The sequence below is a fragment of the Octodon degus genome, unplaced genomic scaffold (genome assembly GCF_000260255.1).
Source record: "Octodon degus isolate 3935 unplaced genomic scaffold, OctDeg1.0 scaffold00319, whole genome shotgun sequence".
Taxonomy (NCBI): Eukaryota; Metazoa; Chordata; class Mammalia; order Rodentia; family Octodontidae; genus Octodon; species Octodon degus.
The window spans coordinates 696618-720460 of NW_004524895.1; the positions used below are offsets into that span (position 1 = coordinate 696618).

General features: G+C 39.1%; 2 protein-coding genes across 5 annotated transcripts in view; one reads left to right on the forward strand and one right to left on the reverse strand.

Moving 5' to 3' along the window:
- Tmem255a (transmembrane protein 255A) overlaps positions 1-14020 on the forward strand; it is a 70013-nt gene extending 55993 nt beyond the window's left edge. For all 3 annotated transcript variants that reach the window (XM_004647663.3, XM_023707920.1, XM_023707921.1), the window contains exons 8-9: positions 5101-5244; positions 11774-14020. In XM_004647663.3, coding sequence (XP_004647720.1) covers positions 5101-5244; positions 11774-11932 — 303 coding nt within the window. In that variant the 3' untranslated portion in view covers positions 11933-14020. The remainder of the gene's footprint in view (positions 1-5100; positions 5245-11773) is intronic.
- Positions 14021-14073: 53 nt separating this feature from the next.
- On the reverse strand, positions 14074-22734 carry Zbtb33 (zinc finger and BTB domain containing 33). 2 transcript variants are annotated; one of them, XR_002819437.1, is made up of 3 exons: positions 22508-22734; positions 16448-19402; positions 14074-14087 (listed from the first exon to the last, which is right to left on the reverse strand). XR_002819437.1 is itself a non-coding variant. In XM_004647665.2 (2 exons), the coding sequence occupies exon 2, from the start codon at positions 19398-19400 to the stop codon at positions 17382-17384; it is 2019 nt and encodes a 672-aa protein (XP_004647722.1). In that variant the 5' UTR covers positions 19401-19402; positions 22508-22734; the 3' UTR covers positions 14341-17381. The 2 variants fall into 2 exon arrangements, 1 of the variants encoding a protein (XP_004647722.1); XM_004647665.2 differs by lacking the exon at positions 14074-14087 and having other exon boundaries at positions 14341-19402.
- Positions 22735-23843: the final 1109 nt, after the last annotated feature.

Below are 23843 nucleotides of genomic sequence, written 5' to 3' on the forward strand. Positions count from 1 at the left end.
TATATATATATATATGTAGTGCAGAGTGGTATCTCATTGTGGTTTTGGTTTTCTTTCCCCTGATAATCAATAATGTCAGATATCTTCTCATGAACTTCTGGACAACTTGTGCACCTTCTCTGTAGAAAGGTCTATTTAAATTATTTTCCCATCTTTAGATTGAGTGTATTATTTGTTGCATCACAAGAATTCTTTTTTTTTTTTTTCGGAACTGGGGATTGAACTCAGGCCCTTGCACTTGCCAGGGAAGTGCTTATTCTACTGAGCCATCTCCCCAGCCACAACGAGAATTCTTTAGGGGCTGGCAGGATAGCTCAGTAGACTAAAGCACCTGCTTTGGCAAGCTTAGGCAAGCACAGGGACCGTGGTTTGATCCCCAGTATCACATACTCTGCCAGCCCCAGCCCCAGGGCAGGCTGAGCCAGTCATAGAATCTGGGCATGGTGGCATGCATGTACGTGTAATCCCAGCACTGGGGAGGCTGAAAACAGGAGGATCACTATAAGTCTGAGCTGTGTAGTGAGTCCCTGTAACAACCAAATACATTTTTTTTAAAAAAAGAATTCTTTAAAAAATAAGAATTCTTCTGGTATTACAGATACCAGACCTTTATCAGATATATGATTTGCAAACTTTTTACATTCTATAGGTTGTCACTTCTCTTTTTTTGTAATGTCCTTTGATACCAAATTATCTTAGTTTTATTGCTTATGCTTTTTTTCTTTCTCTTTTGTGGTACTAAGAATCAATTGCCAAATCCAAAGACATGATGATTTGTCTCGGGTTTTCTTTGAAGAGTTTTATTCTTTCAGATCTTACACTTAGGTCTTTGATCCATTTTGATTGAATTTTTGCATTTAATGTGAGGTAGGGGTTCACCTTCAATCTTTTGCATGTGGATGTCCATTGTTCTAGGACATTTGTTCAAGAAACTGCTCTTTCTCCATTTTAGATCTTAGTACCTTTGTCAAAAATCAAGTAAGAACAGTTGTATAGGTTTATCTCCAAATTTTCCATATCATTATGATCAGTGATCTCCAGAGCAAAGTGGGCTTTTGTTGATGATCTTTCTCAATAGGTACAATAATGGTCCTTTCTTTTCTTTTTTCTAATTTCTTTTTTCTCCATAATTTTATTGAGAAACAAATAGCAATGAGACAGTTTCAAACCAAATTGGTATGACAGTTTCAATAATTAACACATTGCATACATCCTTCCTAGTGGTTAATTGCTGTACAAGATGTGGACTTGATATCCTATTTACAAACACCATTAGAACAAATCCCTCTATTCATTAGGAGAACGTAACTATATATCTATCCTAACCATTTTGAATACACAAATACAAAATGGACATTCATCTGTATACCCTTTTTTTGTTAAGTTCCATCATTTAAATATTATAGGTGTGTAAACTCAGCAAAATATTCCAAGGAGATTATGGGGCCAAAGAGGAAAGTGATCGATGATGTAGAGTGTGCCTAAGGAGAGTCACATGGACAGAAAACACTCTCTCAGGCTTTCACAGAGAGCACATTGGCCAAGCAATGGCTGTGACTCATCCACTTATCTGACACTGACAAAGGTTCTACAATCTGAGGTACAGGATCTCAGGATAAATCCTGAGGGAATTTCACTGACCTTATCAGACCCAAAAGCTACAACTCTTGTTGCATAGTTCCTGCTTTTCCTTGGTCTTAACCATCCAGCAGAAAAGTATAAAAACGCAGTATAAGAAGTAAAGCCGTGGTGTTATGTTGAGCTGTAGGGGACTCAGGTCAACAATTTCTGACACTGCCAGTGAAGCGGAAGACCCAATACTATTATGGACTACTTAACTCTTTTATTTTCTATGAAGTGCTTTTGCGCATTTGTTTTTTCCAGTCTTCATAATTACCATCTTGTTTGGTGATTACTGTCCCCATTTAACAGATAAGGAAACAGGCCTACAGAGTTCCAGTGACTAGCCCCGATGTAAATAGCGGAACTGTGACTGGAGCTCAGATCTAATGAATGCCAAAGCCTTTGCTCTTCCTACTCTCTTCTTGCTTCCCTAAGTTTTGGTTAGGCCTTTCTGCTTCTACAACTGTTGTAATGAAATTAAATCCTTTTATTTAGTTGCTTTACTCTAAAAATCTAGAGTAAGTCATTTCCAACTGTTCAGAGCTTCTTTCACAGTAAAGGTAGGGAGTGAGGGAAGTATCAAGCATTATCAGATGTCAGGTCTAGGAATGCTATCAAGGGCCACTGGGGAAAATGCAAGATGAAAACCAAGATCGGGGGAAGGATATTTGATTCATGGGGTGACAGACCACTAGTGGGAGTAAAAGAAGGGGCCACCAAGAAAGGACTATTACCTATATCACTTCAATACAATGAGATGACATAGAAAGTCTTAGAACATTAACCAGGTGAGCCTAAATAGATCCTGGGCCTACACCCAAATGTCGTTGATGACTTATGTGCCTCCTCCCCAAGTGGAGTGCCCTGTGGTTAGCAGGGAGACCTAGGGGTACTTGCTGATGGGGGCCATTTCCAGGGAGTGAGAATAGGAGCCAAGAGCTGTAAGCTGATGGTCTTCAATAGACTTGCCTAAAAGCCACAATTTCCAGAGTTGTGGGATCCTGGGAATAAAAAGAATATCTTTATTCCCTGACCAGAGGTGCTTGGCAAAAAGGGTCTTAAAGAAACATTTAATGAAGTGTTTGTTTACTGAAGATATGAGGATTTAAGGTTTGTCTTTAAATTGTGAATGTATCTTGCCATATTCTCCTAACTGATGTCTCTGGTTTGGAGTAAACTAGAGGAATGAAAGTGGAAGTCCTCCCAAAGTCCCCAGTCATCGTTCCGGAATAGACTCAGTTTTGTCCAAGCAAGATTTCTTGCACCATTTCCTGCTCTACCTAGTAACATTTCCTTTCACAGGAGCTCAGAAAGCAGCTGATCAATGGTGAGGGTCTCACAATTTGAGCCCCAGAAGTTTAACAAAAAATATCCATGTGCACATTGGCTGTGTACAATATCACATGTGCACACAAATACAGACAGAGTTCAAATCTGTTGTAAAATCAGCATTATCGATTTACAACATAAACAGCCTAATCTTTTCAGCTATCTATTTTGCTCTATCTTTCCCCAACACTTCACCCTCTGCTTGACTTACTCTTCCTCTTTCTCTTTTGCCCTTTCCATCCTTAATTCTTTTCTCTTCAGTTGCTTGCCTATGTTCATTCAATCTCTCTCTCTCTCTTTTTTTTTCAAATATGATCCTGGACCCCTAGCATCAAAGAAAATGTACAACTTTTTAAGATATACTTTACACTGCATGATTATTTTTCCATAATTAGGCTTAGTGCATTTGGATGAAAGAGCTGGTTTCATTTTGCAAGAGGGAGGCGGTTATTGTTTTTTAAAAATCTTATTTATTTATTTATTTATTTGGTATAGGGTTTTACTATGCAGCTCAGACTCACAGTGATCCTCCTGTCTCAGCCTCCCCAGTGCTAGGACTACAGGCATGTACCACTGTGCCCGCTTTGGGGGCTGATGAAGTGCACCTGGTGTTCCGGGGCTAGCACAGCATGCAGTACTGGGGATTGAACCCCAGTCTTTACGCTTGCCAGGCAGGAGCTTAGACTAGGCAGTTATGTTTTTAATGAACAAATGATCAAAGGAACATAAATTCTGGTCCTTCTCCAGGGGTTAAACTTAGAATTTTGGTGAAAATATAAGGCCATTTCTAAATGTTCTTCCTGTGAAAGAGAGCTAGTCCTGTGTAAAGAGATCCCAGCCCTCTCCCATATACTAGAAAGGCTAGCAAACATTTCTCTAGTTGTCTGAGCTGCAATTGTAATGACTGAGGTTTGTAGCTCTTCAAACAGTAACCCACTGCAAAGAAGAGAGCAACAGAACTGTGTTGAAACTTGCTATAAGGTAATTTCTTGTGCCAACACCCTAACACAGTTGCTGTGCCACTGCCAAAGCCTGCCCACATGTTTTCAGTACTTAAGAGGAAGCTTCTGCTTTGTTAATGTGGCGTAGTTATGTACCAGAAAGAAGACACGTTGATGTTTCAGACCGCTCTCAATTATCCACGTGAATGGAGGAGCAGTCAATGATATGGGAAATGTAAAATACATTTATCCCACACTTTGACGTATGTAGTACAAGGCATAGTACTGCAGTACTTGGAAGCCAATGAGCAGTGACACTTTCCACTAGAGTGCACTTGGCCCTGTTGAGAGCAGGATCTCCATCCTGGGCAAGATTGGCTTTAAGCCTCTATGGACTAGGTGTACCACCAAGGTATAAAAATGATAAAAGTTATTTCTTCACTGTTTGCAAAAATAGGAGGGGAGATATGTTCACTTAGCATTTCATGGTTTCTGTTTACTGCTAGCCATGCACAATTGATAAGCAATGAATATGTTTCTTGCTTTCTAGAAAACTCTCTAGTAAGTTGGAGAAGAATCCTCATAACTTGTACAAACAGTTTTGTGACTGAATGCATTCTGTCAAAGCAAGAGCAGTAGTCTGTTCAGCTTTGTCTATTTAATATTTTATGTTTTGAGTCTTATTTTTTGTCCTTTATAAACCATCATATAAATAATTTCCATTTTTCTATAGGATTGAATTTTGAGAATTAAAAAATTTGGGGGAATAATATAATGAATACTAGCTATGAAAACTCTTGCATATATAGTAGAGAGTTAATAGCCCCATTTTCTTAATATGACTCTTTTCCCCAGAGAACCGCAATTAGTAGTTTGTTGGGAATCCATCCAGATTAATTTCTTTTCATTTACATGTAATTGTGTATGTTTGCATATGTGTGTTATATAAAAATATAATATATATATTTATGTAATTATTTGAGGCATTTTTCACATAATCTGGATTCATGCTGTATCAGTTTAACACAATGGCTCTTAAAGAATTAACAACATACTCTGCACAATTTTCTGTTACTAAATAAAGGTTTATATCATTGTTTATCAATACCATCATGAATACTGGTTAGTGTAGATGTGCCACAGTTTATTTGACTGTTCTCCTAGGCTGAGTATTTAAGTTGTTTCTAATTTGTGTTATTTTCTGCAGAATCCTACCCTTCCAGCACTGAACTGTTCTGTTGAAAATGCTCATCCTACTGTTTCTTACTATGCTCGTCCTCAAGTGACATCGTACAACACCTACTACCACAGTCCGCCACATCTGCCACCTTACTCTGCTTATGACTTCCAGGTATGTTTAGAGAGACAAAGAACTCTACTCTTCTGGCCTTCACTTGGGGTCTCTTGATCTCTCCCTCAATTCAGTGATTGTATTGCCCTATTGTTTTCATAATAAGGATGAGGTAGCTAGGCTCGCTCTCTATCCCTGACAGCCTTTAACAGCCTGTGGGTACCAGTGAATGGATTAAGGATGACATAGGTGGGCAATGATAGATGTGTAAGTTTGGGAATAGCACAAGAGAGGAAGAAACAGAGAATGCATTCTGAGTTACACAAATATTTAAATCAATCTGGCAATAAGGGAGTCCCTTTATTTTCTTCAGGTTTCCTAAGACAACATAGAAAAGTTATTTTTATAACACCCTTCCTCCTTTTGCCCTATTATCACATAGTTCAGAAATAGTGATACCAAATTTGCACTTTTCCTTTTCCTTTTGAGCTGAGACTAAGTGCAGAAAAACAGAACCAAAACAGGCATATAATTAAAATTAGGGATTCACTATGTGCAGGACACTGACCTAGGCACTTTGGGAGAACAAATAAAATGGTCCTTTAGGTATGTGCAATGACTGTCAGCTTTCCTTCACTATGACAAATCACCTGAAATAAATAATTTAAGAGGAGGAAAGGCTTATTTTGGCCCACAGTTTCAGAGGTTTCGGGCCATGGTCACTTAGCCCTGTTGCCTGGGGCCTGTAGTAGGATGGTACATCACGGCAGGAATACAGGGTGCATGAGGCTTGTTCATCTCATGGAATCCAGGATGTGACAAAGACAAACAGGAAGAGTTGAGGGTCCCAACATCCCCTTCAAGGGCAAATGCCCAGTGATTAACCTTTTAGCAGGCCCACCTCTTCTAGGTTCTACCACTTGCCAGCCATGGGCTGGGTACCAAGCCTGCAATATCTGAGTCACTGGGGTACATTCAAAATTATACCAAAGATTATAAACCTTTGACCACAGAAGAGTGGGGTTACACCAAAATCTGGTTGATTTAGCTGGGTGCAGCAGCACACCTGTAATTCCAGCACTCTGGGAGGCTGAGGCAGGAAGATTACGAGTTCAAGTATAGCCTGAGCAATTTAGTGACTTAGCAAGACCTTGTCTCAAAGTAAATAAAATAAAATAAAATAAAATAAAATAAAATAAAATTCTGGGGCTATAGTTCAATGCAAGGGCTTTGGGTTCAAACTCCAGTAAAAATAAAATAAAGTAAAGTAAAATAAAATAAAATAAATCTGGTTAATTGAAAATTTGAGGAACATAGGAAAAACCTTTTAAGGGAGAGGAATGTATAATGAATTTGTTTCTGTTGATTAGGAACCTATGAATGCTCCAAGAGAACATAAAAACATGACTGCTTTGGGTACTTGCAGTTAACCAGCCTATTTAGCAGTAAAAAACACTTTGGGCAGATCAGTTTAGCTTCATTTTAACAAAATTACTGAAACTTAAAAATCCCATGAAATTGAATGAAGTGTAGTTGCATTTGGTCTAAATATTGTTTGAGAGGTCTAGGGCTTTATAATGCATTGACACATATGGTATACACATGGACTTGCTCACTTCTATAAAATACAGTAGTAATACAAGGAGATTTCATTAAACCTTAGAAAAAAACAATGCTAAAATGTGTCTTAAGGCCTACAGTTTACACAGATCCCTTGAGTAATTTGTTACCCAAATAGTATAGGATGGAAAATATAAATATGTTTAAGAAGAGCACAGATAAATTCAAGACTGATAGAGGTAATAAGACGTCCTTTAAGAGAATTCAGACATGTTGAAGCTAACATAAGACGGGCCTCCGTTCATTCTCTTGGGACCCCTATAGTAAAAACAAAACAAAACAAAACAAAACAAAACTTCTTGGCATAGAGGGGTTGTATATGTGTCTAACCCCAAAGGCCTTCTTTATTTTTATATTTTGTGAGATAAGGTCTTACTGTATTGCTCAAGCTGGTCTCAAAGTTGTAGGCTCTAGACCAAGGTATGGAGGCACATGCTTATAATCCCAGCACTCAGGAGGCTGAGGCAGGAGAATCACCATGAGTTTGAGGCCTGAGCTACAGAGTGAGTCCAAGGCAAGAACTACAAAGTGAGACCCTGTCTCAAAACAAAATAAAACAAACCCTGGTGGGCTTTAGCAAACCTCCCATCTCAGCTTTCTGAATAGCTGGGACTACAGACATGTTCCAGGTCTGGTTTCCTCTTCCATTTTATATCAATATAAGTTACATTGCTATTAGAAATTTATACTTTGTAAAGAACCCCATGTATAGGGGCGACAATTTCTTTGGTTGCCACAACTGTAAGGAAACCCTTCTTTAGCATATAGAGCCATGTTTCTCTCCATCCTTCCTTATTCAAATTCTACCCCAGGAATACAATTGAGATTAACAATGTTAACCAATGATACAGGCTTTTGGTTTCAGTTCAATTAACACTTTATGTTTCCATGTGCCGGGCACTTCACTAGGAGTTGTAGATACAGAGGTTGATTAAGACAGTCGCTGTATTAAGAGATTTGTCTAGGGATGTGGGTGGGGCAGGGGACAGCAGTGTTAGCAAAGAAACTAAAAAAACAACAAATAAAAACCTACTCAGGGTGCTATAAAAACAAGGTACCTAATCCAGACAGAAATCCAGCTTTAGTCATATAGTCTAATCCTATACATTGGAAGTAGATCAGGCACTTCAGGGACTGCAGATGCCTGTACTTTTTAATGATATGTACTATTCATTGAGTACTAACTATGTACCAGGCAATGTGCCAAGTGCGTCCCATCTATCATCATTCAGTCACTTAGTCCTTTGAGAGAAGTCACTTCCCCTTTTAAAATGCAGACTGAATTGTGGAGAGATTAAGCAACTTTCCCAAAATCAGAGGTGGTAAGAAGCTATAGTAAGAGGAGGTAATAGTCCAAATTCTACAGACCATTAAGCATCATTTTCTACTTCTGCTGGAGAATTAAACTCAGTGTAGCTTTATATAAACCCTAAAAGTTCTCAGACATACTCCCCACTTTAAGCGTAGTCTGCTCCTTTTCCTGTATGTTTGGTGAATTGCCAAATTTAAGCTTAAAAGTCTCAGCCTGTGCAGAATGAAAGAACTTCTGATTATGTTTTTATTAAGCTTTTGAAGGTACATTATGTTTCACCCAGACCACTAAAAATGACTCATTATAAATTGAGCCCATTTAATAAAAGGATTGCTTGATCCCGGGTTGCTGGGAGCCCCTGAATGCTGTTGCTGCTGTCATTCAGCTGTTTCTTTTTTCTCCTCCCTTGCCAAGCTTTTCCTTTTTTCTCCTCTCCATTGTTCCTGTCCCTCCTTTTTCTCTCTTTTTTATGTGCTCTTCTTTTACCTCTTCAGCTTTGGCTTTCTGGGGTAGAATATAGAACAAATGCAAAGAAACAACACATCCTGGATTTTACCCTTGGGGCCCAGTTTCTAGCTAGTCATTGTCCCCAGCCAGGAGCAGGGCTCCTTTTGCAGTCACTGCTTTACAATGCTTCTGAAGAGAGAAGTGCACATTGACTTTAATGACTGCAGGTTAGTCTTCGGTCTCTTTGGGCAGAGAGGAGGGAGGCCAGTGTGGAAGAGGAAAGCCATCTGTGTCCCTGAAGGGTGGTGCCCCCTCTTAGCACCATCAACCTGCAGGCCACCCTGAACTCTGAGAAGCAGTGCAGGAAGTAGAGCTAACTAGACACAGTTGTGGACTACTCACATGCCCTCCTAGCTGTGTGGTATGCAAGGATTCAAAGCTATGTTCTGAACTACCCGTCATGTTAATGAAGTCAAACTCCCATATTGGAACTAGAGTACACCAGACCAGCCACCTAGTCATGACAAAGTCAAATATTTCTCAAGGTTCCTGTCTGTTGCAAGAAAATTATGCACTGGTACTGTGGGCATTCTCCCTCCTAACCTCCAGAGATGTGTGGAATACAGCTAGTTTGCTATTTAACTCTGCCAAGAACCCTTCAATTTTATCCTTAAGACTTCCAGTTTTATGCTCAAAGGGAGGTAACAATCACCGCCTTTTCTTTTCCCTTTAATACCTGTCAAACACAAAACTGAGAAGTGAAAAGCTAAGGGCTGTTGTACCCCCTTCTATTATCAAAGTGTACAACTGCCACCCACAGCAGCTGTTGCCCACAGTAGCCTTTTAATGCCCTTCAGCACAGAACTGCCTTTAGTTCTACTGCTGAAAACCTGTCCCTCCTTTCTGCAGTTGGGAACACCTAGAACTGGCCTGATGCCTCTCATTATCCCTGTAGTGAGATTTGGGGCAGTGTGCTGTGTGTCACATACTTGGGCATGGAGATTCTTGGCCTTCAAAAATCTTCTTTTCCTCTATGGTTAAGAAGAAGGAATTATTTTTTATATTTTAATAATTTTATTGAGAAAGAAGTAGCAATGAGATAGTTTCAAAACAGGTTATAGTACAGTTACAATAATTAATACACTGCATATTGTTCTTTTTGTAGTAGTTGTTCCTAGTACAAGATGCAGACATGATATCTTGTTTAAACACTATTAGTTCAAAACCTTCCCATTGAACTAAGAGAAAGTAGCTGTATATTTATGCTATTTTGTACACACACACACACACACACACACACACACACATATATATATATTTTTTTTCCCACTACAAAATGGTCCATTTATATCCCCTTTTTTGTTTAGTTTTGTCAGAGATAGGTATTCCATTTCCATTCAAATATCTTAGGTGTGAAAATTCAGCAAAATAATCCAATATAGTGCAGTAGTCCATAATAGTAGTGAGTTATCCATAGGACTGACAATGTCAGAAGTTGTTGACTTGAGCCTTTTACAGCTCAGCATGTTAATATGGCTTTACTTTTTATACTTCGTGTTTATACCTTACTGCTGGATGGTTAAGACCAAGATAAAGCAAGACCTATATAACAAGAAATGTAACTTTTGTATCTGACAAGGTCAGTCAAAACCCCTCAGGATTTACCCTGAAATCCTATACCACAGTTTGTAGATCCTTTGTCAGTGTCAGCCATGTGGATGAGTCACGCCCATTGCTTGGCCAATGTGTTCTCTATGAAAGCCTGAGAGCATGTTTTCTCTCCATGTGACTCTCCTTAGGAACTCTACATCATCGATCACTTTCCTCTTTGGCCCCATAATCTCCTTGATCAGAAAATTTGGGACACGACTGAGTTACATGATGTTACAGTACAGGTTCTCCTATGTCCTGAGTAAGAGGAGGGAATTATTGAGGAAAGAAAACAAAAGATGGAAAGGAAGAGAAAGGGAGAATTTGGGGGATGCTGGGTGGAAATTTAGGAAATCAGTATATAGCCATGTGCTACTTAATGATGTTTCAGTCAATGAGATACTATATACAACAGTGATGACATAAGATTATGTCATCTAGTGACACTATAGCTGTCTTAGTTTGTGTGGATATGCTCTGTGATGTTTGCACAATAAATTGCCTAATAATGTATTTCTCAGAACGAATCACAGAAAGTGTTTCAAGAAACCAGTTTTAAGTTCTTTATTATTCCTGAAGTTCCCTCCAACCTTCAGATCTTACTCTAGCCTTATCCCATTATGAGAGCAAGGCAGTAGCACCTACGTGGTAGTTCTGTATCTTGAGAATGGATTTTTATTTTTAGAAAGCATGCCAAGTTTATCTTACATACTACTGAAGTTTTCTTCATGTGTTCAAGATTTACCGACTATTTGCCATGCACTGTTCTAAATGGCAGTGAACAATACAGACCATTCTTGAGCAGAAAAATCACTATGAGAGGGGAAAATATGAATGTAAATTCATCCAATGTTTAAAAAAGTCCCTATCTGCTCCTTTCCTAAAGTTAAGACAGCACAAAGCAAGACTGAATTCTCACTCTGCAACCTGCCACATTGCTTTTTCTTACCACTGATATTCTTACCTCTACATCTTCATTACACTCTGCTCTTCAACCTTCCCTAAACATGCTAGTAGTAGAGGTGAGGGTTAGTTCAGAAATAGAAATGATAGGTTTAGTCAGAAGACTCCAGATCCAACCAAGCCATCTAACTTCTCTGGCTTCATTGTTTTGTCTACGAGATCTGCTCATGACCACTACACTGCTTCCCTATGACATATTTTCAGAGAAAAGACCTTCCTAGGGATCAAAAGCTTAACCTCCTTAAATGTTCTTAAGATCACATCTACTTTTATGAAGAATAGTTGGGATTGAAGGCACAGGTTATAAACACAGAAAATGAGTGTTGTTTTCAACAGATTAGAAGCAAAAAGATTCAGTAATGGACAAGATGCATCATTCAAGGGAAGAGGATTCTCAGACATCTACATGAGGTTTGCAACCTGAGTGATGGAGAGGTGGGACCACCTAGTCCGTGTCCCTCATTAACATTGAAAGTTTAGGAACTCTGTCATTCCAAGTGGAAGCAAACCTGATCTGTATTCCTTTTTATGTAGTAATGATTACTCGGGAAATCGCCAACTCACTGCCTAAGCTGATTTTTTTTTTTTATTATACAGCATTCCAGTGTCTTTCCATCCTCCCCTCCCTCTGGACTTTCTGATGAGCCTCAGTCTGGCTCTCCTTCGCCCAGCTACATGTGGTCCTCAAGTGCACCACCTCGTTACTCTCCACCCTACTATCCACCTTTTGAAAAGCCACCACCTTACAGTCCCTAAAGAGAGAATGCCTACTAGCTATTGAGATTATTGTGGCTTTTGTATTTCTGCTTTAGTGGAAGTATGTAGGATATAAAACTTCAAGTGTGATCCTTAATGCATAAAGTTTTACAACAGCCTGCCAGGCTAGGGAAAGATAGGGATGAAGGTTGTTACCAGTGCAAAGGAAGGATGACTAGGCAGAACCCAGCACTTCCAAGCAGAGCAGCTCAAGGTTGGAGTGCCGGCCGAGCAAGAAGACTGTCATGTTTGGACTTGCATTATCCTAGGCTCCACTTCTGTATTGAGCAAGTGTCACTGACATCTGTGTCACTTTATGTAAAGGAGTGTTGTCCTTGGGCCCTTGGCAAATTGCCACTCTAGCACCTTGCTTAAAGTACTTGGCTTACAAGGCCCTATCTTTCCCTACTGATGTTCAGTCCTTAAGGAAAATTTCTCAAGATGATGGTTCCAGTAGACAGAGTTCTGGCTAAGATTTTGTTTGCTTTTTATCTGGATATAAAAAAGCTGCCTATATCTCTTTTTTTTCTGTGAGTATTATAAAAATGGCTGTTGTGATCATTCAGCTCAGCTTTTGTCACTGGTACCTCCTAAAGGGAAAAGTGCAATATTCTGAGGGAAGCAGAATTGTTCAAGCACTGAAATACAGAGCAACCTGTGAATTGTTTTAAGTAGATTTCAGTAATACATCTTATAAATTTAAGAGATTGAGATTCTACTATATGTTGTGTTACTACAAAATACATTTGCTGCAGGAGATATCTTACAGTTGAAAACCAGAGTTTAAAGACACTAGATTAAGTTGGGTTGTAATATGAATTGTTTTACTAATCTTTGTGACTATTTAATCTTTAAATATTGTGCTTCAATCCCAGCAAACCGCACGTATTCTGCACCTCACCTCCAAAAGAATCATTTGTATTTCAATGCCACTGCCCTTATTGGTCCTTTTTTTCTGTTGAGACCAATCATGATAGTGTTAATTCAAGATTATGAAAAGTGTTACAATGTCTCAAGTCTGTAAAACCCCCAAATGTAGCTAACTTGACAAATTTCTAAGTGTTATGGTAGATTTAAAATCCATCTGCCATTGTGGTATTGCAGTTCTTTTAATTATAATACCTTTAAATCAGTAGCCTAATGAGTTAAGAACATTTTGGAATCCATGCCTTTTAGAGTCACCACCTTCACCAAGCTTTTATGCTAATGTGAGAATTGGTTTAAAAGGAAGACTGATAATCCTACCCTTGTATAACATAAAGATGTATGGGCTACAGAAGAGTGCCTAATTAGATAGTTCTGTGAACACAGAATACATACTGGAAAAATTTCCAGCAAATTTTGCCACCTCTCAACGCGATGGATTAGAGGTAGCAGACAAATGCTGGCACTCCATCTACCTTACAGACACCTGACCATCAAAAATCATCAAGGCAAAAGTGCATTATTCGTAACCATTTACAAAATATTGTTTCATTTTCAGCATCATAAATGTTGTCTTATATAGATTCCAAATCTGAAATACTATAATCTTTTTGTGTTATACAAAACTATTATTATTTTTACAGTTCTGAGAATATCAAAATTCTACTGGATATCAAAAAAGGACTAATGACCAATTGACTTACTATACAAATATTAGCTTGTATACTCAATATTTTTTTGCCACTTACACTTTACCTCTTGCTTTAGTAAATGTGTATTTTTAAAGGTACCGTTAGACAGGATAGCCTACATTTACATTTCTTAAAGCGTGAAGATTCTAAGACTCATTTCTATGTATTTTTCTTATTTACAAAATAACTTGACAATATAGATTTTGTAACACTTAATTTAAGCAGTTTTTATTACATTGAACTATATAATGTCCATGTTACCTTAAAAAATATTTGCTGCTTTACTCTTTTGCAAAACATTTGCTGTAATGAAGGAATTTGTATTTCCAGTATATATCTCAACTGCATTTTGTAATTTATGGCTTTAATCCTAATTCTGCTTTACAGTATTGAACTGGGCATGAAACATTAAAATATTAATCCAGAAACTATGTAAACTGGATGTTGCTTAAAATCTGTATCACTGCCATGTTGGGAACCCAGACTGCTTTTGTGATGTTTCAAATAAATAAAACTATCCTTATCCACGTATAGGAGTCCTCACGGTATTTACAAAAGCATACCAAGACCACTAAAGCAACTGACAACACTTACCTCATTTTGACTATTATGGTTCAAGAAATAATGGAACATGACTAACCAACATATAATACCTAATGGAAAATTCTGCCAGGCTGTCATCAGAAATAAGCACTATTCCCACTTTACAAAACTGAAAACCATAGAATACAAAAGCCTGTATAATTACTGAAAGACAATCTTGTGAAAAATGCACACAAGGATCAGAATTAAATCATTTTATTTTTGCCATAAAAAGCTCTATGAACATCAGGTAATGATTAATGAAAAGTAGAACTTAAAGTTGTAACAGATAAAATTGTACAAGTATGAACAACACAGTATTGGGGGAAATGAATACGTTTTCATATGACTGATACAGGCAAGGAAGCCAGTACTGTTAATATTTAATTCTTCAGAATATGTATGCCCTGACAATACAAAATTTCAGCAGTATTTACTGTTTTATGTTTTTGGTACAATGGGAAATATGACTTCATTTCCTCCTTGCGGATGTATGGTGGTGGTGTGGTCATTACGACCAAAATAGTGAACATTAAAAATACTTTTTAAAGTTTTGCAGGATTGCTATAGCATTTTAAAATCTTGCCTAGTTTGAATTTTTGTTATTTCTCTTAACACATTTTCTATTTAAAATAATTCCCATCTAGTATATCTATGAGTAATTTGGCACTATAGCAAATTTGAAGCCAACCTGCTGAAAGTAAAAGAAAATTCAATAGCTGGAAAGCTAAGTATAAAATAGAAAAGCCCCGTAAGTTTAAATTGCATCTTGCCACAAATTTTCAATCCAGTAGAAAAAATTTATCTCAAAAACATATTCCACATAACTCCAAACTTTTGGTAGGCAAACTTCTACAAAAAGAGACCTAGCCAAGCTTGGTGGCTTATGCCTGTAATCCCAGCACTGAGTGGTGCTGAGACAAGGAGGATACAAGTTCAACTTTCACCTGAGCAAGACATTCTCAAATTAAAAAGGACTGGAGATGTAGCTCAGCCCTGGGCTGGATCCCCTGGTAGAGTAGCCCTGGGTCAGATCCCCAACAGTAAAAATTAAAAAAAAAAAAAAAAAAAAGAAAAAAAAAGAAAGAAATCTGAAGACCTTGAGCCATGTAAGTAAGAGTCTTCTGGCAAAACTGCAACTTAACTTTCCAGGTTTCTTCCTCTCCAGAAGATACTTTTAGTAGGCACAGTTTAATACTTTGTATTCAGAATTTACACAGCAAATAACTATATCAGTATTACTCAGACTGGATAGTTTTCCATTATAGAATTAATTCTTATTTTGTCATAATGGACTTGCAGAAACTAGCAAGTTTCATTATGACAAAATCATTGATCTAGCAGTTAAGTCTGAAAGGTCTGAAAGCCCTGGTGGCATCAGTATCATTCTTAGAATTATGTCTAGTTGGTAAAATAATTTTAATGAAAATCAAATTTCCACTGAGAATATTTCAGAGTGCACCTCATTGTCAGAGAATAATGCTATCAATATCTACAGAGAAAGGAAAAATATACTGTGATTCCAAAAATCTGATCCTTAAGGTATACAATAATTTCACATTTTCTAATGGTTTAAGACTCCCAGATTAGAAAATAATAAATGCACATGAACTTGACCTTTGTAAGCAAATAATACTACTTTTCTTTTTCCTTGTATTAATGCAAATACTGACATCTGATCCTCTCTGCTCTCAATTTAAAAAGCACTGACACCAATATCTTAAACTCTTGCATACCATCTGAAAAATGACATAGACATGAGAAATTATGATTAAAGCTTTAATTGAACATCAAGAAATAAGACTATTTTTTAAAATATGTGGTAAGGAGGAAGAAAATACTTATGCTGAACTAACAAATACTTAAGCGAGGTTATGAATGACTAATAACTATGCATAACAATCTTTCAGTATCTATTATTTTTTCCTTTCAAAAATCATTTACAGACGTTCATCAAGTTAATTGTGTCACAAATGCTAGGATATGTATTTGTTCCAATCTGCTTCCTTTTAGTACTAGCATTTGAGTAAGTTTTAACTTTACTTTATAAGTATTTAAGTGTGTCATTCTAAAAGGAAGGTGGCATTTATTGTTGTGACAATAAATGGGAACTGACAAGTCTATATAATATTCCATATGTAGTTTCCAACTGCTATAATAATGTAATGATTTACAGATGGAATGTAATTTATTTTAGAAGGGATAAAAATCCGAAATACTTTGTTGAAAAGTACTAGACCATCATTTCAATGAAACCCCATTACAGAGTCTAATATGAACATTTAAAAATATGCCTGTAGCCTTCAGCCCCAAACACATATCTACAGACAACATTTACAAAGATTCACACATAGTTAGATTATGTGTAAAAACCCATTTGGTAGATTTCAGATAGAAAAGTTTGCAACACTTCAAGGGAATATTTTAAAATATGAACAAAAAGAAAATCTCCGTATGATTCCATTCTGTCTCCATTTAATTCCATTCTATCTCTATTATGATGAGCAGATAAAAATACGTGACAGAACTTTTCATCTCCTCCTGGCTGCATTACAGATGTTTTTATGGTAGTTTTTTGCTTACAGAGACCACACTGCAAAGGCATATAGAGTAGCAAAGTGACCAAAGTCTTTTACAGACTACAGCAAATAGGAGAAAAGATTAATTCAAACTAGCTAAAACTAATTCTTCATATGACAGACTTGTCTGCACAGCTATTTTCATTGGGGTAGGGAGGCGGGTTACTATCCATTTGGACTAGCAGAATACACAACCAAGTGGAGATTTATTCTCAAATTTTCTAGAACAATTTTAGGCATTCTTTACTTTTTATGCCATATACAAGACACAACACAGATTTATAGTCTCAATGTTAAGAAAACTGAAAAATCAGCAGTAAAGTGCTAACATGGAAGAGGAAAGTTTAAAGATGTGCTAGGGTATGCTAGTAACTCATTTTCAAAGAACATTCAGACTGCTTTTAATTCTATTCAGAAAACTATCTCTCTGAGTTTCTTACTTTTGCTTCTTAATTGAGCTGAAAGCTAACTATATAAACATATACTTGAGGGGGGTTTTCAACCTCTACTCAAACTTTCAGATTTGTTTCTAAATATTAACATATAATTCAACTAGACTACCTTCAGATGTGGCAGATCAAGCTGACTTGTTTCACTTTAATTGGTTTTACAGGTCTTCTGAAATCCCTGCCCATTAATCCAAAACAAAACTTTCTGCTATTTCAAAGGAGTTCAGTAAGATTCTGGTATTATAAATTCAAACTCAGTACTGCCATCTGTTACATTCTGTTTAAAAATTGAATCATTTTCCTGCTGAATAAAAATGTCTTCCCAGGTCACTGGCTTGTTCTGAGTAGATGTAGTCCCTACTGGAGGTTCTTTTCCAGCATCAACCTTATAACCAGTACTGCCATCTTTCATTCCAGGCATAGTGCTTGACCTATCAGAAAGGTAGGCATATTGTCTGATCTGTAAAGACTTACATGGATGTAAACGATAAAGCTTTGAGTCACCAGAAGGATCTTGACTGTGAACTGACTTTATGTGTGAAGACATAAACTGATAGTTGATGAAAGACTTGCCACATGCCAAACACTGATACCTACGTTCCCCTGTGTGATGAATTTCATGCTTTGTGCGATATTCTGCAAGGGGAAATACCTTCTCACAGTAGCGACATGGATACTTCTTCTCCCAAGAATGAATGTTAAAATGTCTCCGTAAGCTTGTCAGACAGACATATGACCTTTTGCATACAATGCAGATATAATAGACCCTCCCATCTACTATTAATTCATAATGATCATCATGTTTTACTTTCATACGTTTGGCTGTTGATTCACTGCCAGAAGTTTTTGGTATCTCATTTCCCAGTCTGCCCTCCCCTTCATCAGGGTCATCTTTGACAGGGATTACAATGTCATAAGTATCTTCACCAATATTTGCATAAACCTTGCAACCAGTAGACAAGCCTTCAATTTCAGTAGCTGTATCTAACGTAATGATCTTCTGGCCCTCCATCAGATGTTTTGATCCTAAGCCTGTATCATTAGTGTTTCTAGTAATTATATCTGAAATTTTTAAAGAATTGGAAAGCGGTTCTTGTAGAAATGTAGGAATCTGCATTTTCTGTATCAATGATCCATCAAAAGTGGGATTTTGGGAGGTGTCAGCTTGTGGAACCAATGAAGTATTGCTGACTGCTGAGTCCGGACTGGAGCTGATAGTATCGACATCATCATCATCTATAATTTCCTCTTCTTCTTCCTCATTGGTTTTGTTTCCTGTTAAAACAGCATTATTTGGTTTTTGTTGATTCTGCACAAGTAGGTTGATTGGAGAGGACATATGATTTGGAAGTGAAGAACTGACGTTCGGGGGTGTAGGGAGTGGTGCCTGATTTAACAAAATAATGTTGGGAGTCAGATGCGTTGGAGCTGAAGATACCAGCAGTGTTTCACTTCCCTGTGTCTGGCTCAGAGTTGCCTGATTTGCAGGAGTGGGAAGTTTCTGAGTAGGTGTGATACTTGTTAAAGGGGGAGAATTACTGCTAGTGCAAGGTGCAACATCTGAAATAGCACCAGGGCCTGGGTTAGGCTGGACCTGTGTCACTGTGTTGTTACTTGGCAAAGCCTCCTTTGCAGGCAAAATCTCCGAGCAGAAAATGACGTCATCATCATCATCATCTGAATCAGTAACAATGATCTTTTTCATTTCATAATCTTCAGCAGATAATGAAAAAGACTCTGTTATAATAGGCATTATAGTAGCCCCATTATCCTGGGCTTCATCTTTTGATTTTTGTATTTCAAGGTTTTTGTCACTAGAACCAGGAGGTAAGGTTTCAGCATTACCATCCTGTGGGGTAGCTGAGATACTTTTAACCTGTGACAGTGGGACACCAAGCTCAGCTATAAATTTCACTCCTAATAACTGCCCTGATTTAATTAACTCATCAAGTAAATCTGCTCTAACACGAACAATTTTAGAACTATAAATATAATTGAGAATTTCTGCAAAGATCTCTGCTCTTATAAAGCTCAGTTCCACAACTTGCCCAGCAACTGAGAAGAGTTGATGGAAGTATGTACTTGAAGCTGAAAGAATATTCTTATGAGCCCGGAATTTTCGGTCTTCCACAATAACAGTAACATCACAAAAGAGTCCATGGCCACGTTGCTCATTCAAGGAGTTCAACAGACTGCCAGAGTACTGAATATCAGTTGCAGAAATCAGTTTTCTACTCTCCATGCCTACAAGAGAAGAGGAAAACATGAGGGAGAATTATGAAGAAAGCAGAAAAGGGGTATATCAATCAGAATTTAAGCCACAGAACCATTAAACAGCTTAAGTTTCAACTACAGTTTGCCATAACTTTTCGAATTTTGTATAGAGTTCATATAGGCTGGCTTTTGACCCATGTGCCAGATCTCATGGCTTCCTCCTGAGAAGAGGTAAGTAAATTTTAAGTTGCTATGCAGATTTGAACAGCAAGTCCCACAGTTGCCTTCCTTTGACTCACAGATACACATATCTCTATTAAACAATTTTTAAAGATTAGAATTCATTTTCTTAGTACCAATTTTGGGTTTCTTCCTCAAGAACAGGTAAGGATTAATTTTTCATTGTCTTAAAATTGTTTAAAGGAAAATGTTCATCATGAATGCATAGTAGTTATTCAATCCATAAATGAGTGCTATAAATGTCAGAAAAGCTTGGTATGTTCAATACTTAGTCTGAAATATATATTTTTCCTAAATTTTAACTAATCTTATCATTAAGAGTATATTTAAAAGCTAGTTTCTGCAGTCTAGGACATTTACTAACAATTATCACAATTTTGCATTAAATTGGGGTGCCTAATCTTGATAAACTATTAAACATGATTCTTACCCCTTCCTATATTTCACCTCTTTGCCAGCTCTCTCACTACAAATTCAACAGAGGCTGTCATGAAAACATATTGACAGTGGAAATAGAAAGCATATCACTTCTTAATGCAGATTTGCTTGAAAACCTCAAACACTTCATTTAAAAAAATTTTTTTTAATGTATTTGGTTGTTACAGGGTCTTACTATGCAGCTTGGACTCATAGTGATCCTCCTGCTTTCAGCCTTCCCAGCACTGGGATTACAGGCATATGCATGCCACCACGCCAGGACTCTATAGCTGGCTCAGCCTGCCCTGGGGGCGGGGCTGGCTCTGCAAGTGGTGCCTGGGATCCAACTGCAGTCCCTGTGCCTGCCTAAGCTTGCCTAAGCAAGCGATTTAGCCTGCTGAGCTATCTTGCTAACTCCAAACATTTCATTTTGTTGGTAAAGAATTATGTTCACTGGAGCCAGGGCACAATGGCACGTGCTTGTAATCCTAGAACTCTAGTAGGTTGAGGTAGGAGAATCCCAAGTTCCTGCCTAGCCTAAGCACCTTAGTATCTTACTGAGGCTGTCTCAAATGTCAAGAAATTGAGTGGTTGTGGCTCAGTGATAAAGCCTTGGGTTCAGTCACCATCAATAAAAGAAATGCCAGGCAAGGTGGTGAATGTCTGTAATCCTAGAACTCAGGAGGCTGAGGCAGGAAGATCACTGCCAGTTCCAGTCCTGCCTAGGCTACACAGTGAGTACAAGAGTCAGCCTGAACTACATAGTGAGGCCCTGTATCAAAATAAAAAAGGAACAAAAAATGTATGTTGTTATGAGAACATTTTTCTCACCTACTGGTAGTGCAAATGAAAACTTTAGCTTATTGGAACAGAGGAGACACAACTCTGCAAAGTGTGAGGGCTGCCATTAAGTGGCATTGCTGTGCACAACCTGTAAACTGGGAGTTGAACCCAAGGCACTCATCTGATCTATATCCTCAGCCTTTTAAAAAAGTATTTTATTTTAAGACAAGGTCTTGCTAAATTGCCAAGGATGTGATCGACTTTTCAATCCTCCTGCCTAGCCTATCAAAATGCTGAGATTATAGGCATGCATCACCACACCTGGCTTGAAACACTTTCATTTGCATTTCACAGAAGAGATCTCACACAATGATGCCAGAGTTGTAAACCATCCACATATATTAAAAATTTAATATATATTAACCATCACTTGCTAAGTACCTTGAGTAAAAAGAATATCATTATTTCCCTTTAAAGTTATTCAAAGTATCAGTCACACTGCCTAAAGTTATATACACATGAAAGACAGAACATCTCCAATCTTTTAATTTTTTAAAATTATACTTAATAACAAAAATAGACAAAAACTCTAAAAATCAAGGCTTTCAAACATCTTCAGTTAGGTGCTGCATGCTAAGAATATCAAGGAACTTCAGGTTCCCATAAAGGTATTCAATCAGAATGATTGACCTTTGGACAACGTGCCAGCAACCAGCAATTCCAAAATATGGGGATTTCAACAGAAGTCACGTAAGTGGAAAGGCAGGTTTTCTAAATATGGCTCATGAGTTTTGTCATTGCAAACAGATTTTCTCAATGTGAGAAGGGGTAAAATACACGTGTCCATGCAATGCTGGGACTTTGTTTCGTCTTCTTAGGTGCCCCCCAGCAAGTCTAGGTGGGCCCTGGGTTTGTCTGGGCCCTTCCTCACCCAGCATTTGCGACCTACTGTGAGAAGCCCACTCTATGTCTTTGTGTGACAAACCCTTGACCAAGGGCACGATCCTGGTGTCTGCTGCACAGAAAGAGATAAAAGCCACTGGCCACAGAGTGAAACAAACCAACATGCGGCCCCCTGCGGCAGCTGAACCCCATGTCCTTTCCTCCACCTATCTCTTCTCCATTTGCACTCTGCCAGAGGCAATGCAGGCTTTCGATTCCAATTCAAGCGAAAAGCCGGCTTCTCGCAAAGCCAGATGGAGGTGCAAACAGGAGTGAGTGAATGAGGAGTGAGGGAAAAAGTGGAAGGTGGCAGGCGCTAGGGTGCGGTGCTGGGGAGGGGCGAGGCGGGCGGCATTGTTATGCCCCAGGAAGGGGACAGAAGGGAACGATGGGCCCCGACAGAAAAGCTCCAAATCAAAGTAAGGACTAGGTGGAGGAAAAAAGGCCGCAAAGAGAAGGCAGAAGGTCGAGGGAAACCTAAGTGGGTCCCTGCGGGGGAGGGGGGTGTCCCACGCCCCAGGGCCTACTCCAGGACACTGGCAGCCCTTCGGCCAGGTCAGAGAAGGGACCGCGCTGCGGCCCTCCAGGCTCTTCCCCTCCTTCCCTTCCCGACCCACACAAAGAAAGAGCGGAGAAGCGCAGCCTCAGACGCCGCCGCTTCCTGGTTCAAGTGAGGCAAACGCAGGCGCGGCCCTGGGCCGGGGAGGGGAGGCGCGCTCCCTCGCCCCCTCCCGCCGCGGGCGACCGCCTCACCTGCTCCCTGGCGCCGCCGCTTTCCTCCTCGGCCGCGGAAGTGTGGGAGTCCTCCCCCAGAAGAAGCCGGATTGCCCGGCGCTTGTGCTCCTTCTTTAAACTGTGCTACAGTCTTGGTCGACGTCGACGCGGCTACCGCCTCCGGCCGCCACCAACTGCCACCGCTGCCCCAGGCCGCCGACAGAGGGCACAGCGCGGGGGTGAAGCGCGGAGGCGCCCTCCTCTTCCGAGAGCCGCCCGGGTCTGTCCGGAAGGGCCCGAGCCCTAGGCGGCTTCTCTTCGGCGCTCCGCTCCGCCTTCGGCTCTTTCCGCAAGGGGGCGGAGGAAGACTGGGGAGGTCTGGCAGTCTCGCGTTGAGCTCTTTCCGGAGGGCGAAAGGGTGGGAAAAAGGATAGAGGAAGGTCCTGTAAAAGCAGTGACGAGCAGTCGCAGTGGAAGGAACGCTGGCCTCGTTCCTATAAGTATGCAAAACCTTTTATTAGAGACTATATGCATTTCATTTCTTTTCCACGTGTGAATTGTTTTCTACTAGCCTGGCAGGTGATAAGCCACCTTAAAATACAATCCAAAGAAATGCAATGTATTAACTCATGACAAATCGGGTTCTAGGATAACAAGACGATAGTAAATTACAGTAACCCCCTCTTTTCGCTGATACTGTGGATGAAGGGCAGGGTGTGTGTGTGTGTGTGTGTGTGTGTGTGTGTGTAAAACAGACCTACAGGCAAATGTGGTGCATAACTGATCCCAGCACTTGGGAGGCTGAGGCAGGAGGATCGCTGCGAGTTAAAGATCTGCCTGGGCTACAGAGTGAGTTTAAATCCAGCCTGAACTGCATAGTGGGACCCAGTCGCAAAAAGACACGACAAACAAACAAACACCACTGACATACAATCCTGCCCCCTTTTTAATATTTTGAGCCACCATAGGTTAGTACTGTTATTGAAACTAAAATGTCTTTTAAATAGTTTACCATGGTAGTAGAAGCCATATATATATATATATTTTTGGTCTTTTTGCTACAGGGTTTCACAATGCAGTTGAGTCTGGCCTTGAGTTCACTTTTTAGACCAGGGTAGTCCTGAACTCACAACGATCCTCCTGCTTCAGCCTACCTAGTGCTGGGAATGAAGCCATTCTTAATAAGGGATTTATTACTTTTCAGTAAGTTGGAAGACACAGTATTCTTTTTTTTTTCCGTAATTTTATTGAGAAACAAATAGCAATGAGACAGTTTCAAACCAAATAGGTAGGACAGTTTCAACAAATAACACACTGCATATATTCTTCTTAGTGGTTAATTGCTGTACAAGACGCGGACTTGAGATCCTATTTA